Raw genomic sequence first — 15,000 nt, forward strand, 5'->3', positions numbered from 1 at the left:
TTTTCTTTTCGGCTTAGTCCCTTTATCAATCCGGGGTCGCCACAGAGGAATGAACCGCCAACTTATTCAGCACATGTTTAACACAGCGGATGCCCTTCCAGCTGCAACCCATCTCTGGGAAACATACACACACTCACACACTACGGACAATTTAGCTTACCCAAATCACCTGTACTGCATGTGTTTGAACTGTGGGGGAAACCGGAGCACCCGGAGGAAACCCACGCGAACGCAGGGAGAACATGCAAACTCCACACAGAAACGGCAACTGACCCAGCCGAGGCTCGAACCAGCGACCTTCTTGCTGTGAGGCAACAGCACTACCTACTGCGCCACTGCATTGCCCCATGTAAACTTATTAAGGCTATTTAGTAAAAATAAATAAATAAAACCCTTCATTTGGTCTATTCCACTTCCCATAATGCACCACAGCACAGATACAAAAGGTCACTCCTGATGTTGCTCTGGGGTCTCCACTGCTTACAGAAACTGCTCAGATGTAGGGTTGGGTATCAATTGGGGTTATTTCAATACAGAATATAATTTATTTATTATCATTTATATCATAATAATTACAGACATTGCAAAGAGTTAAGGAGATGTTATGGTCACGTCAGTAACGAATTATGACACACACACATCTCATTCTTGTGGGTGTATGATGTGACAATAAATACACATAGGCAATAACTTTCTGATTACTCAAACACAAAGCAGATTGCCTAACCCTAACCCTATATATTAATTAAATCTGGAGGGCTTTTACTCCAGCCAGTCATTGTGCTGGAACATACAAAGACACTGTACATAAGGTGAAATTAATAAAACAATGGCATAAACAAACTATATTCAATATTACACTGACATCATATAGTGAAGATCAGAAGCTCCTCTTGAACATCAGAAGAGGCTCATCAGCAGTCAGAACACAGGAAACAGCACCGCATGAAGAACAGAAGAACACTACAGAAGATCACTTCAGGCCAATGCAGCGACCGGGCCATCCTGCTGCTGCTGCTGGTGATGGTGGTGGGTGTGTGTGTGTGCCTGTATGTGTGTGCGTGCGCGTGTGTGTGTGCGTGCGTGTGTATATTTGCGTGTCTTTGTACCTGTGTGTGTGTGTGTCTGTGTCTGTGTCTCCCTGTCTGCTGACTGCATGATTAGCGTTGGTAACCCACCAGCCAGTTGCTAACTGCCACCAACCAGTCACTGGTAGGACACCTGACCTACCAGCCAGTTGTTAATGGCTTACTTGCGATTCTTGCGGTCTTGAGTATTGGAACTGAAATTTGGCAGTTGGTGATGACGTTACACGAGAACACGAGGACGCGAGACCACTGAAAAACGCATATTGAGAAACAGCCATTGATTGAATAAAACGACACACAGCGGAACCTTCAGCACCGCCGCCGCCGCACACCGGAAGGATTTGAACGCTGTGCTATACACATACATGGACGCGGAGCCGAGGTGAGCGCGAGTTCATTTCTCAATTAATGCTCTTAGTCTCGGTCCATTTATTAAAGGGAGTTAATTCAGTCATTCAGTGCTGTTGTTATTGTAACTCATATTTCCAGAGTAGCTGTTACACATCTGCCTGTTTCCCAATGTTGATGTTAATCCCAAAGTCTGATTAACACTAACTAATGAGGCTGTAATAATGAGAAGTGTGTCCCGCTGGACTCCACCATCAGTGCGCTTTAATCTGCTTAAATCTCTGGTTTATTCTGAATATTCATACAATAAAGCAATACAGGAAGAGTTCTATAGCAATATAATAATAATACAGTATACAGTGATGAAAGCTTCAGCAACTGATCACAACATAACGTGTGTGTGTGTGTGTGTGTGTGTGTGTGTGTGTGTGTGTGTGTGTGTGTGTGTGTGTGTGTGTGTGTGTGTGTGTGTGTGTGTGTGTGTCTCTCTCTCCAGGGCTCATCATCATCAGGATGTCGTCAGTAATCTCTCAGGGGTTTCAGAGCAGTAAGCAGGACTTCAGCTTCGGGCCGTGGATCATCAGCGCCACCAAAACACACATCATGAAGTCTAAAGACATCGAGAGGTAATGAAGAGCACAGATAATTGTGTGTGTGTGTGTGTGTGTGTGTGTGTGTGTGTGTGTGTGTGTGTGTTTACGCTCTGGTGTAAGTCTAGAAGAGATGCAGCTGGGCATGAGCACATCAGTTCTGTGACGCTGTTCCACGATGATCTTTATATGACTGTGAGTGTAGGTTTGGGGCAGACGTTAATAAACACAATGTGTTCTGGGTAATTTAATAAACAATAATAAACATTCTAGTCCAGAATAAACCAGAACTACATCTCCAAACAGACCACATGCCTTTGTTTGTTCAGCTGGAAGATTATGAAGCTAGAAGAGTACTGTTGTGTGCACATCGAGCATGAATGACGATTTATTGAGCAGTTTCCTCCTCAGTGTCAGTATATTGTGCACTCTCACTTTGCAGTGATGTACAGCGCTGATGCCAGAAGCAAAGCACACACAGACCCATAAATACAGCACGCACAGAAACACATCAACACACACTCGCTACTGAGACCGAGCAGATGAAGCTCTTCAGTCTTTATTTCATTAAGCATGCGCTCTGCTTTCAGGAGGCTTCATGATATCTTATTTAGTCTGTGGAAAACAGATCTTCATTTGTGTTCTGAAGAGGAATGAAGAGCTCGGGACTCTCAGGAATGACGTGAGGGAGAGACATTACATTTGTGCGTGAACGAACCCTTTAAGTGTCTGCGTAAGTGTCGGCGTTCTTTAATTTAGGGCTGTGCAATATCTCCATATATATCAATCATGTGGGAAAAAAAAGTCTATTGCTTATTATACTCTTATTTATTTGATGATGTCGCACATCATTATTGGTAATACTGTTTGATCATTGAGATGAGCAGAGTATTACAGTAAAGCAGATATATGAATAACAGCAGGAGGAGAACGCTGCACACTCATCAGCGCCTTTACATTTATTGAGCAGTACTATATGGCGGACCTGTAATCTGTAGTTTAAAGTGTTTCATATTTGACTAATATTTATTTATATTTCTACATTCTTGATCAAACATTTGCCGTTAACTTCTAAATAAAGTGGGAGAAATGATCACATATGAAGGAGAAGATTAGAGTAAACACTGTAAAATAATTATTAATTGCTTGAATGAACAGGAAAGGGGCTATATCCTACAGGATGTCAGATGATTGTCAAATTGCCCAGCCCTACTGTAATGCATCTTCTCTAATAGTATAATTTAATATTGTTTGCTCCATGGTGAGCTCTGCTAAACAGGCCAACAGCTGACTATTAACTAATATTATTCCTTTCAACTTCTCACATGTCTTCTTAAACATCGACAAAATCCTAAAACTGATCTGGGATCTGCTGTTAAGTGGTTCGCCACTAGAGGGCAATCTGAATAAACTCACATCATTTATGTGGATTTCATAGTGTTAGCCCCCTGGTGGAGGAACACTGAGTTACTGAAACATTTCCAAACAGGAATAATCTCGAACAGTTCAGAGTGAACCACTGACCAGATTATAGACTGGTCAGTGTTTAATGAAGCAGTGTGTGTGAAAGAGTGTTTATAAATGAGTGTGTGTGTGTGTGTGTGCAGGCTGGCGGAGGTGATGCAGATGCCGGCTCTCCCAGAGATGCTGTTTGGTGATAATGTGCTGCGGATCCGGCACAACGACGGCTTCGGCATCGAGTTCAATGCCATCGACGCTCTGAGACGCGTCAACAACCTGCAGGAGTCGGTGAAGGTGGCCTGCGCTCAGGAGTGGCAGGACAGCAGGTAAAGCAGTGTGTGGACAGATGGAGATCTGGGCTGCGTCCCAATGCGTACACTACCCATGCTAAATAGTGTTGAAAAACCGCACTGGTGTGTCCCAAACTGTAGTGTGCTGAAAAGAGTACGCTAAAGGCTTCCCGGATGCTCGACTATCTCTGGTAGAAATGTGAAGTGTAGAAGCGTCCGTACCCTAACCACTAATATTACCCATAAAGCATTGAGTGTTGGACATGAATTCAATTAGAACTACAAACTCAGGTAAAAAGTGTAAACAAACTACAAACATGGCGGATGTGCAAGACCAACTGTACAGTAGAGGCTCCAGTGAAGATGTTAGAGTGACTGTTAATTAATATCTAGCCTACTGGACAATACCTAAAGCAGGGTTCCCTGTTATATTCCCTCTGTGTTTAGAAGTGTGTGTTTCTCCAGATCCGTGTTCAGGAGTGTGTGTGTTTCTCCACAGGGCTCAGTCTGAGCACTCTACAGAGGCGGTAAAGCGCTACGACTGGACCTACACCACCGACTACAGGGGAACGCTAATCGGAGAACACACACAGATGAAGGTGCGCTCTCACACTGACAGAGTCCAGAGTCACATTGGCAGGCCACATTGACCGCTCCCTATGGCCAGTCCGCCCCTGTTTATCTTTGTTTATCTTTAAAAAAAGCAATAGTCTTCAGTGTTTAGTGGATTTTGTAGTACAAAAGAGATTCTTTGGGTTTCTCTATGTCAGATTATCAGTGCCTCAGTGTCCCAGTAGTGCTGATATACAGCCATATTGCACTGCTACTCGTGATGTTTATACAACAGTTCGACCGCATAATTGCGTGTATAAAGAAGAAAATTAAACACAGAGAGAGTCTAAAATTGTTTTGAATGAGGAACTACTTTCTTCCGCCGTTCACATCTGCAGCTGACGTCAGAACAGCAGAAGCCGTTACTACTTCACCAACGTCACTGTAGAGCTAGTGTTTGAATGATTCTCTAGCGTGACGACAGAACAGCTGATTTTGCTCACATGTTAAGATTATAAGGCTGAACAGCATGAAATGCCATCAGTCTACAGAGATTTCCCAGTGTTTCTTTGCTGCATTCAGGAGATCACAATAATTAACCCTGAAAAAGCAGAAGCAAACACTAGCAGATCACTGTTGTGTTAGTGATAAGGAAAAATGCTGAACACATGCGGGCATTTCTTCTGTCTTTCGGTTTACTGAACTCGTCTGCGGTAGAGAAAACAGGAGACGCATTAGAAACAAGCAGATGGCCAACTGAACAGTAGCTCAGGGTTATAGAAAGAGTGGCCAACACAGAATACACACATTCCTGATATCTGAGTCCCATCTCACACTCAATACACTGCAGTTACTGTGGTGTAAATACAGCACTGCAGCATACAGAAGAGACCGATCGACTCAGATCATCACTCACCTGTAATAATAATTTGATCAGCTGTAGTTTGAAAACACACTGAGATTCTCCTCTAAGGGCTTATTGTGCAGTCTCTGTCGTCATCTTGTGGATAGACAACGTCCACCCTCTGCTCTGCTCAGTATGACAGGCTGATGGCTGCCGCTGCGCTGTCTCTCAGAAATGAGGAATATTTAAAATAGGCACTGTCCTTATGAATAAACTGCAGAGCTGCAATCTAAACCACTACACATGCTCACCTAATAAAGCTTCAGCAGTGCATGATGATGTCCAGCAGCTGCAGTACGAGTCAGACTGTAGTGAGTTTACTGATCTGCTGTCACTGTGTGCGGGCGGAGTGATACACAAGGGTGAAGAGGCTGCACGAGTGCTGTTACTGCAGAATATCACACAGATATCAGCCAATCAGATTCGAGAACCAGACAGAACTGTTTATGGTATTGCATCCCTAGTTTCAGTATGAATTGGTAGCAGTGTGTGTGTGTGTGTGTGTGTGACTGAGTGTGACTCTGAGATCTGCTGTCCAGGTTTCTCCCACCGCCGAGCGCATCGACATGGAGAAGCTGAAGGCCAGAGAGCAGATCAAGTTCTTCGAGGATGTGCTGCTGTTTGAGGACGAGCTGCATGATCACGGCGTATCCATGATCAGCGTGAAGATCGTGAGTGTGTGTGTGTGTGTGTGTGTGTGTGTGTGTGTGTGTGTGTGTGTGTGTGTGTTCTGACATCTGCTGTTTTCAGAGGGTGATGCCCAGCAGCTTCTTCCTCCTGCTACGGTTCTTCCTGCGAGTGGACGGAGTGCTGATACGCATCAACGACACACGGCTGTACCATGAGGCAGGTTCACACACACACACACACACACACACACTCTGATGCGTGATATGTAAACTCCGCACACACTGAACTGAAGCCGCTGCTCTGTCTGACACAGGCTGGGATGAAGCACATGCTGCGAGAGTTCAGCACACGCGAGAGCAACATGGCAGATCTGCAGGTGTGTGCGTGTGTCAGTGTGTGTGTGTGTGTCTGCGTGTGTGTGTGTGTGTGTGTGTGAACACCTCTCTCTCTGTCTGTTTCAGCACATTCCTCCTGCGGTTTACACCGACCCCAATGAGATCGCTGCACATCTGCCGCTCAGACTCACCGAGTGCGAGAAGCTGGAGTTTCCAGAGGGAGATGCTCCTGCACACACACACACTCACTAAAGCATCACACACACACACACACACACTGTAAAACAGCATCTCACACACACACACACACAGAAGCGTCCGCTGAAGACTGAAGTGTGCTGTTCTGGTTCATCTCTTCATCATAATCTACAAACACTAACCCTCTCTCACTCTCACACACACTAAAGCAGCATCTCTCACACACACACACACACACACACACACAGACAGAAGCGCTCGCTGTAGACCGTTCTGGTTCCTCACTCTTCTTCTTCAGACACTAACCCTCATCATCCTCATCTGTCCTGCTGATCTGAGTCACTGATGAACATGTTATCTGAGTCCTCTGTAGATTAAGAGCTGTGGCAGATCTAGCAGGGCGGCAGTAATGCTGTACAGCATATTTATTTCTTCTTGTGTGTATGAAGAAATGATACTCCTGAAGTACACTGGGAACTGTTGTGTTGCTCGATCGGAAACGGTGTTAGTACACGGTTTCCACCCGGTGGGGTTTGAGGGCGACACCAGTGTGCGCACGTGTGTTTGTGCTGCAGCCGGTGAGTAACAGCAGTGTGAGTGTGATTTATACCGTATCATCTGTGTTCAGTAATGTTGATCGTGTGTGTCTGCGCTCTGTCTGGAGGCTGATGGGGAGCTCTACAGGGCAGTGTGTGCACATTAACCCTGTCCGCTTCTCTGAGGGATGGACACATGTGCACGCTGAGCTGAAGTACACGAGGCTTCATCAGAGCTCCTCCATCAGCACCTCAGCTCTTGTACCGGGGCTGTGTGTAGTTTCAGCGATTGTAAATTAAATAAAATTGTTTTTTAAAGTAACTCCTGGGCGTGTGTTGAGTTTTCCTCCTGTTCTCCTCCACTGCTGCTCTGACGAGGCTTTAAATGAAGAGTAGATCTGGTCTGATATCCACACATTCAGACCTGCACCTCAGCAGAACTGTCGACGTGTTTTTGCACATCCAAAACAGTGAACTCCAGTGACAGTCCGAGCTCAGCCTGGCCAACAGCAGTGCTGGAAGTGTCTGCAGGTCTTCATCGCCTGCTGCGGGTTTTATTAATGCTGCTTTACTGTGGTAATGAGGGTCTGAATGTGCGAATAAAATAAGCAGCTTTACTGTCGGTGTCGTGTCTGTAAAGCGCAGATGTTTGATTTGTCCGGGAATGCCTTCTCTCGGCAGTGTTCAGACTGTGATACAAGCTGATCTGGAGCTCCACACATGCCGAAGATCAGCCGGAGAGCGGCGCGGCGCAGCGGGCAGGAGGAGCGTCTGCAACGGGTCAGCTCTGCCTCCTCACCCGCGGCTCTGCGCTCCGGGTCCCCGCAGAAGATTGAGGTAAAGTTGGTTTATATTAGGCCAGTGGGCAGCCTACTGAAGGGGGGGGGGGGGGTATTTTGCAGTATTTTGTTATAGAGGTAAAGTTGGTTTTATACTCGGATATTCAGACATTCTGCTTAATATTATAATTTCAGAAAAGTATTCTTTGCAAATTCTAAGTTGAGAAATCATATTAGCAGCCAATGATCATCAAAATACAGCCATGTTTACAGTCAATGTGTGCTGTGTTGTTGTTTTGAAGTCATACTTGCATGCTAATTCTAAATGAATACTCAAATTAGCGTGGTAAACAATCTAGAGGCAGTTAAATGAACGAATGTGCGACTCCGCTTGGTAGTGAAGCCTTCTTCAGACTTTTACTTCAAATAATTTAATGGCCAGAATAGGGATTAGGAGGTCACGGGACGAATCAATAATGCCAATATACAGAACATCCTGGCTAATTTGGCCAGTTAGTCTAGCGCCTCATGGTAGTGACAGATTCTCATCTGTAGGAAGTAGCGTTAGCCTTACTCTGTTTGGCAGTCTTTATGAACATATCCTCAATATTTTGGACAATGGCGCTGCTGTTTGCTTCCTCCTCCTAATTTTTGAGCAGTGACCGCTAGTGCTGCGCTCTATATATTATTCACCGCTACTCTGAATAGTCACTCTGAAACCACATGCAAGAATGACTGAAAACAGCATCAGGACTAGTTAATGCAGTGCTTCTCAACCACGTTCCTGGAGGAGCACCAGCACTGCTCGTTTTGGATGTCTCTTTAGTCTGTCACAGCCATTACGGGTCTCTCAGTCTCTGCTGATGATCTGAATCGGTGTGTTTGGTTAAGGAGACATGGCAGATGTGCAGAGCTGGTGCTCCTCCAGGAGTGTGGTTGAGAAACGCTGCTATAATGGACTGAACAGTGTTGTGTTCTGATGGTCATCGGCTGATCATGATTTCACTATTCACAACTGGCGGAGAACACTTCTGAAATTATGTAAAGGAGACGGTCTGAGGGTGTGCAAATAAACCAGCTCTACTCCATCAGCAGGAGGAGGAGCGTCTACAGCGGGTCAGCGCTCTCTCCAGCTCCGCGTCCCCGCAGGAGTTCTTCCAGAGCCTGATCTGCCCGCTGGACCTGCAGGAGTTCTTCCAGCAGTTCTGGGAGCGACAACCGCTGGTGCTGCACCGCTCGGATGCGGCTCTGGCCGGTTATTACGGCTCTCTGTTCCCGCTGTCGGGGCTCCGGCAGCTCTGTTCCCGCGGCCTGCAGTATGGCACCGACATCAACACCTGCCGCTGCGTGCGCGGACAGAAGCGGCTGCTGAACCGCGCTGGAGCTGTCGACTTCCGCCTGCTGGAGAGGGACTTCCTGGAGAAGAAGGCCACCGTACAGTTCCACCAGCCGCAGAGGTTTCAGGTCAGACACACACACACACACTCTCTCACTCATGCTAACACACTTACAGAAGGTCTCACACACTCACAGTCTTTCACTCTCACACAAACATTCACTCTCACAGATAGACACGCACGCACACACACACTGTAGTGGCTGTAGCTAATGTGTGTGTGTGCAGGATGAGCTGTGGCGTATCCAGGAGCGCCTGGAGTGTTTCTTCGGGTGTCTGGTGGGCTCTAATGTCTACATCACCCCCGCCGGCGCCCAGGGGCTCCCACCGCACTACGATGATGTGGAGGTTAGTTAACTGTGTGTGTGTGTGTGCGTGTGTTTGTGTGTGTTTACTGATATGTGTGTGTGTGCACAGGTGCTGATCCTGCAGCTGGAGGGACAGAAGCACTGGAGACTCTATGAGCCCACCGTCCCGCTGGCGCGCGAGTATAGCCTGGAGCCCGAGAGCCGCATCGGGGCCCCCACACACGACTTCATCCTGCAGGTGTGTGTGTGTGTGTGTCAGAGTGGCGCTGGGTTTGTGTGTGTCGCAGCACATGTAACGTGCGTGTGTGTGTGTGTTTGTGTGCGTGCACGCTCAGGCTGGAGATCTGCTGTATTTCCCCAGAGGAACCATCCACCAGGCGGACACTCCAGCGGGAGCGGGACACTCCACACACCTGACCCTCAGCACCTACCAGAACATGTGATTGTGCAGTCGACAACATCATATACTCACACACACACACACACACACACACACACACACACACAGTGACTACAGAATGTGTGTGTGCAGCATCTTTGACAAACTGAATAAGCGTGTGTGTGTGTGTGTGTGTGTGTGTGGTGTGTGCAGGTCGTGGGGGGATCTGCTTCTGGACCTGATGCCCGGCTATGTGTTTGACCGTATGAAGACTGACTGTGAGCTGCGCTCCGGCCTGCCACGCGGCCTGCTGATGGTGACCTCTGACCCCTGACCTGTGTCTGAAACACTGCTGCACTGAAGGCCTGAACACTACGCAGGATAACTATGAACTTGCAGATCAATATACCAGTGTACACACACACACACACACACACACACCTCTGCTCTTCTCTACACTCTCCACCATTTCTACAGCTCGACACATTATAGTGATCCTGTCTGGTGTGAGCGGCCTTTACAATGTGTCTCTGTGTATCACTAACTCTGCTGTGTGTGTGTGTGTGTGTGTGTGTCTCAGTCCCCCAGTACCTCTCCAGTGGTCAGTCATCAGCTCAGTGTGTTCCTGCGGCGTCTGGCGGATGTTGTGGATCAGCAGGGTCAGTCTCTGCGCTCCAGCTCCATGAGGAGAGACTTCATCTCCCACCGGCTGCCTCCGTTCCTGCAGGACCCTCAGCTGCTGCAGCCCGGTCAGACACACACACACACACACACACAGCACGTCTCTGTGGTGAACACCTGTAGTGAGCGTCTCTATAGACTGATTTCACGCCGCTGCCTCTTTTAAAAGCCAAACCGAGGCTGCGGTGGGAAGAAAGCCGGAGGTATTGTTGGGAGTTACATATGAACGCTGTGTAGCTGACTGGATCTCTGATCAGCGGAGAGAAAGTGACACACGTTCATCATTTCACCACCTTCCCAGTTACCCGAAGGTCCATTCTGAATGAATGGTGAGAATAAAAAGGGATATCAGAGCTCATTTTCAGCTAAGTTAAGGGAAATGGCACTAGTTAGCTAACGTTTTCTTTCCTGAACACACGATTTAGACGCCTTTTATCAAACTGGAGTTAATGAACTGATTCTGTCACTATATTAGACTGGTCACGATACTGAATTCAGAGAAAAACCCTCCATTTCCCGCTAGCATTAAGGCACTGCTGGTGGCTTTCTTAAACAGTGCTGATCTGCCATTGTGTTCACGTGCTCAACAGAAATGACTGTGATTGGCCAAGAAGGTCATCAGTTCACCCTCCGCTGTTTACCCAGCGCAAACACAGACGAGCCGGGTGATCTGCTTGATGACTCGACTGATCTTCACGGCTGCTTCGCGCTCCAGTGTCCGTGTATCTGTGTTTGCACTGGGTGAAGAGCGCTAAACTGATGAGCACTGGTGAACACTATGGTGAATCAGCGCTGTTTCTGAACGCGCTCAGCGGCGCTTTAATGTTAGCGGGAAATGGAAGTTTTTAAAAGTTCAGTAGCGGGACAACACTATTACAGACAACACGAGGGTGTACTGCAGAGGACTGCAGTGTTTATCACTCACCACATTACAGGCTGAAGCTGGGAAGCGTCTCCACAGTGTTTACCTGCTGCCATCACCTGAAGCCTAGGAGGACACTTGAGCGCATTACAGAGATCGTGATGTTGATTGGGTTTAATTGATTAGATTAAACTGAACTGAATGATATTAAAGTGACGCTTACACCATTTCTGCATTTGAAATCTCGGCAACAGCTGGAGGTGTGTAGTCCACAGCATGCAGCTGTAATGTTGACAGTGCTGGTCCTACACCTCTGGGTTTCTTCCCAGCATGATCATCTCTCCTCTTCCTCCTCCTGCAGTGGGCGGAGCTCCAGCGCTGCAGGACACTGTGAGCCTCCGCTTTAAAGAGCATCTGCTGCTGACGGTGGAGCCCAGTCCAGACCACACCGTAAGACACACACACACACACACTTTCATACATGGTTCAGGCTGCAGCTGTAGTTCATGTATATGCTGCACTGTCACTGCTCCTCTTCATCATGAGGAGGAACTCTACACACTGCTGGAGTATTGATCACTTCTGTCAGATCATCACTGAGCACACACACGCACAGACATCACTGACACTTCAGGGCTTACAAGTGGTGTGTGTGTGTGTGTGTGCGCAGGACGAGGCCACAGAGCTGCTGGTGTATGTTCTGCATTCTCTGAGGAACCGCAGGGACACACACATGATGATGGGGGCATCTGATGAAGATGAGGATGATGAAGAGTCTCAGGTGTGCTCTCCTCTCACACACTCATGAACATCACCCACTGTCAAGTGTTCCCAGAGCCTCGAGTTTTTTTCTTCTGTTGAACACGAGATGTTTTAAAGAATGATGGAAACTTGTAGGATAAACAAATGCTGTCAATGGTTTCAGGTTTCCAACATTCTTCAAAACATCTGCTTTTGTATTGACCAGAATAAAGAAGGTCCTGGAGGGAGAGTAAACCCTGAGCACATGTTCAGTTTAGGGGGAACTGCCCCTGTAACTCTGCTGTTCCTCCTCCCTGAAGGTGCGTCTCAATCAGCAGCCTTGTTCACTAGTCAGTGCACTGATCAGGGTGTCAGTCACTTGAAGTGATGTTTTATAAACAAATTTGGGGAGGAGCACGCGCAGAAGTTTCAGTATCAAATACGTCATTGACAATTATTCTATTATCCAATCAGTTCTTGACCAAACCCCTATATATACCAAAGCTGTCTTACCTGCAGCATCTTACGACTTTAGCATCCCTCCACCACCCAGTCACCTCACCTCTTAAGCATTACAATCCCGGGGGGAGCGTTCTGGGGCCGGGCTAGATACTTCGCTCGAATCCCTATTCCTCTCTGTTTCCTGATAAGAGGAATAACTCGAGTTTGGGTGTCTCCCCGAGCTCAGAGCCCTCTCCCCGGACAGCACGCCAAATACGCTTTATTCTGAAACTATTGCAAGTGTGAACTCGTGAAGTGCAGTCTCCATTGAAAAAAATCACCAGTGCACTGACTTGAACCTGAAAACTCCCACAATGCACCATGAAAACCAGAGCGCATCAATACACACTATATATGAGCCCTTAACAGGAGTTCAGAAGAGTGAAATATGAATAATGTGACCAAAATCATCAAACATGACGACAAATGAGAGCGTTACTCCTCTCTAATCTCTTCTCTGTTGATTTTGAGCATGAGTGAACAGAGCTGGACAGGTTATGTTCAGTCTAGCAGACGTTTATAAGAGTGTAATGGCTGAAGTGCTGCTGCTTTATGAATGATCACAGTATTCAGCTGTAGTGCACTTCTACAAACAGTCAAACTAATATGAGGATGATCACTTCTGCTGTTGATGATGAACAATGAGGACGCTCATGTCACACTCAGCAAACCGAGCTCATCAGTGCCCTTACTGGGGCACAAACTCATGCACACTAACTACTGATGAATGAGCTCAGGAGCTGGCAGCAGATTGAGCTGCGTCTCAAATAGCCAACTCTTTGTGCATGTACTACACTACACAGTTTACAACACAACAGTAGTGACCGTGTGCTCTATGAAGTGTGAATATAAGTGTCAGTCAGACGTTCTCCATCAGTCTTGAACATTGATGACGTGTCGCTTCACTGTCAGTCATGTAGTCTCTCGCGGTGCATTATGGGATAGTGGAGTTTCCACTGGAGGCGCACTACAGACTCCTCATGGTTTACTATACTGGATTCAGACACACTACTCAGCATCCTCCTCCTCTCTGCTGTTCTTCTGCTCTCTGATGAACTCGTGTCCTCTTCCTCCTGCAGGTCAGTGGTCTGCGTTTCCCGCTCAGTCATCTGGAGGCTCTTCAGCAGCTGCTGGTCAGTGATGGAGTCCCGGTGGAGGATCTGCAGCTCCAGCAGGAGGACAAACTCAATCTGCTGCTGGCTCTTTGGAGCGAAGGCCTGCTGCGGGTCACTGGAGACATAAAGCGTCCCACATTCTGCTGAGCGCCGTTACGCTGTCAGTAGTGTGTGTGTGAGGGTTTATATCCATGTTTTCAGCCTTGGTTTGGTTCCTCTCCTGATATCCACCTGCAGGGTTTATACTGGACTCTAATAACTCTGAGCATCTCTCAGTAACTGCTGGATCTCCATCATCTTCATGAACAGAGGAACCTGCTGCTGCTCTGCTCAGTGTCTCCAGAGTGTTCTGTAGTATTTACAGCTGATGTCCTGCAGATTCAGCCCGTTCAGACCCCGACACACACCGGCTGTCTTCCTGTACAGTAAAGAGTGTTATATTAGTGTACAGCAGTGCTCATCGTGTGTGTGTGTGTGTGAGAGAGAGAGAGAAGGCTTGAGTTCTGTTCAGCAGTGCTTCTCTTTAGGTGTGTGTGTGACAGAGAGAGAGAGAGAGAGAGTCAAAGTGTCTGCTGGAAAATGAGTGAGAAGAGACAAACATCTATGAAGACCAGCCCACACACACACACACACACACACACACACACACACACCAGGCTCAGCTCAGCTCATGATGACACGACCTGATGAAGCGTCCAGAGAGAAACAAATGAAAAACCAAATACAGGAGGAAAGTGCACAATAAATGATGTTTCATGACATTTTTGTGTGTGTGTGTGTGCGTGTGTGTGTGTGTGTGTAATACATATGTCCCTGATTGAGTGAAACCACTTTGAAATTCCCTGATTCTCCAGAAATGAATGAGCTGTGAAAACACACACACACACACACGTACGAACGTGTTTACAATTCATATTTATTGTCATTCTGCTAATGAACATCTCTGAACACACCATCATCATGGTTCAGACGTGTGTGTGTGTGTGTGTGTGTGTGTGTGTGGCTGAAATACAGCAGACTCCAGCATCTGTGAACACACTCCTCAGCTTCTGTAGTGCAAACGTGATTCACAAGATAAACCCCCCCGGCTTCTCCATTTACACAGTACGCTTTAATACTCGTGTGTGTGTGTGTGTGTGTGTGTATATATATATATATATATAACTGCTCAGTCCTGACAGGTGTGTGTCCTCAGAGCAGGTGTATGTCCCAGGTCTGAGAGCTGCGCTGGTCTTCAGCTGGACTCAGCACCAGCCGCTGGCCTTCACCTGAAACACACACAGCACTGTTACACCAGCTCTGCACA

At 47.2% G+C, this 15,000-nt stretch overlaps 3 protein-coding genes across 4 annotated transcripts in view; 2 read left to right on the plus strand and 1 right to left on the minus strand.

Annotated features, from left to right (window-relative positions):
• Positions 1-1,366: 1,366 nt before the first annotated feature.
• On the plus strand, positions 1,367-6,470 carry tiprl (TIP41, TOR signaling pathway regulator-like (S. cerevisiae)). The gene is made up of 8 exons (XM_056467018.1): positions 1,367-1,470; positions 1,933-2,062; positions 3,634-3,813; positions 4,277-4,376; positions 5,773-5,904; positions 5,984-6,079; positions 6,177-6,239; positions 6,325-6,470. Exons 2-8 carry the CDS (start codon positions 1,950-1,952, stop codon positions 6,448-6,450), a joined length of 810 nt encoding a protein of 269 aa, XP_056322993.1. The 5' UTR covers positions 1,367-1,470; positions 1,933-1,949; the 3' UTR covers positions 6,451-6,470.
• Positions 6,462-14,453, plus strand: riox2 (ribosomal oxygenase 2). Its single transcript, XM_056467017.1, has 11 exons — positions 6,462-6,974; positions 7,614-7,769; positions 8,804-9,175; positions 9,336-9,455; positions 9,525-9,653; positions 9,751-9,854; positions 10,008-10,110; positions 10,375-10,543; positions 11,699-11,787; positions 12,008-12,118; positions 13,659-14,453. Exons 2-11 carry the CDS (start codon positions 7,653-7,655, stop codon positions 13,839-13,841), a joined length of 1,497 nt encoding a protein of 498 aa, XP_056322992.1. The 5' UTR covers positions 6,462-6,974; positions 7,614-7,652; the 3' UTR covers positions 13,842-14,453.
• A 137-nt stretch (positions 14,454-14,590) lies between these two features.
• LOC130236339 (beta/gamma crystallin domain-containing protein 3) overlaps positions 14,591-15,000 on the minus strand; it is a 26,107-nt gene continuing 25,697 nt past the window's right edge. For both annotated transcript variants that reach the window (XM_056467016.1, XM_056467015.1), the window contains exon 22: positions 14,591-14,962. In XM_056467016.1, the coding sequence (XP_056322991.1) occupies positions 14,886-14,962 (77 nt within the window). In that variant the 3' untranslated portion in view covers positions 14,591-14,885. The remainder of the gene's footprint in view (positions 14,963-15,000) is intronic.

The sequence above is a fragment of the Danio aesculapii genome, chromosome 10 (assembly GCF_903798145.1).
Source record: "Danio aesculapii chromosome 10, fDanAes4.1, whole genome shotgun sequence".
NCBI lineage: Eukaryota > Metazoa > Chordata > Actinopteri > Cypriniformes > Danionidae > Danio > Danio aesculapii.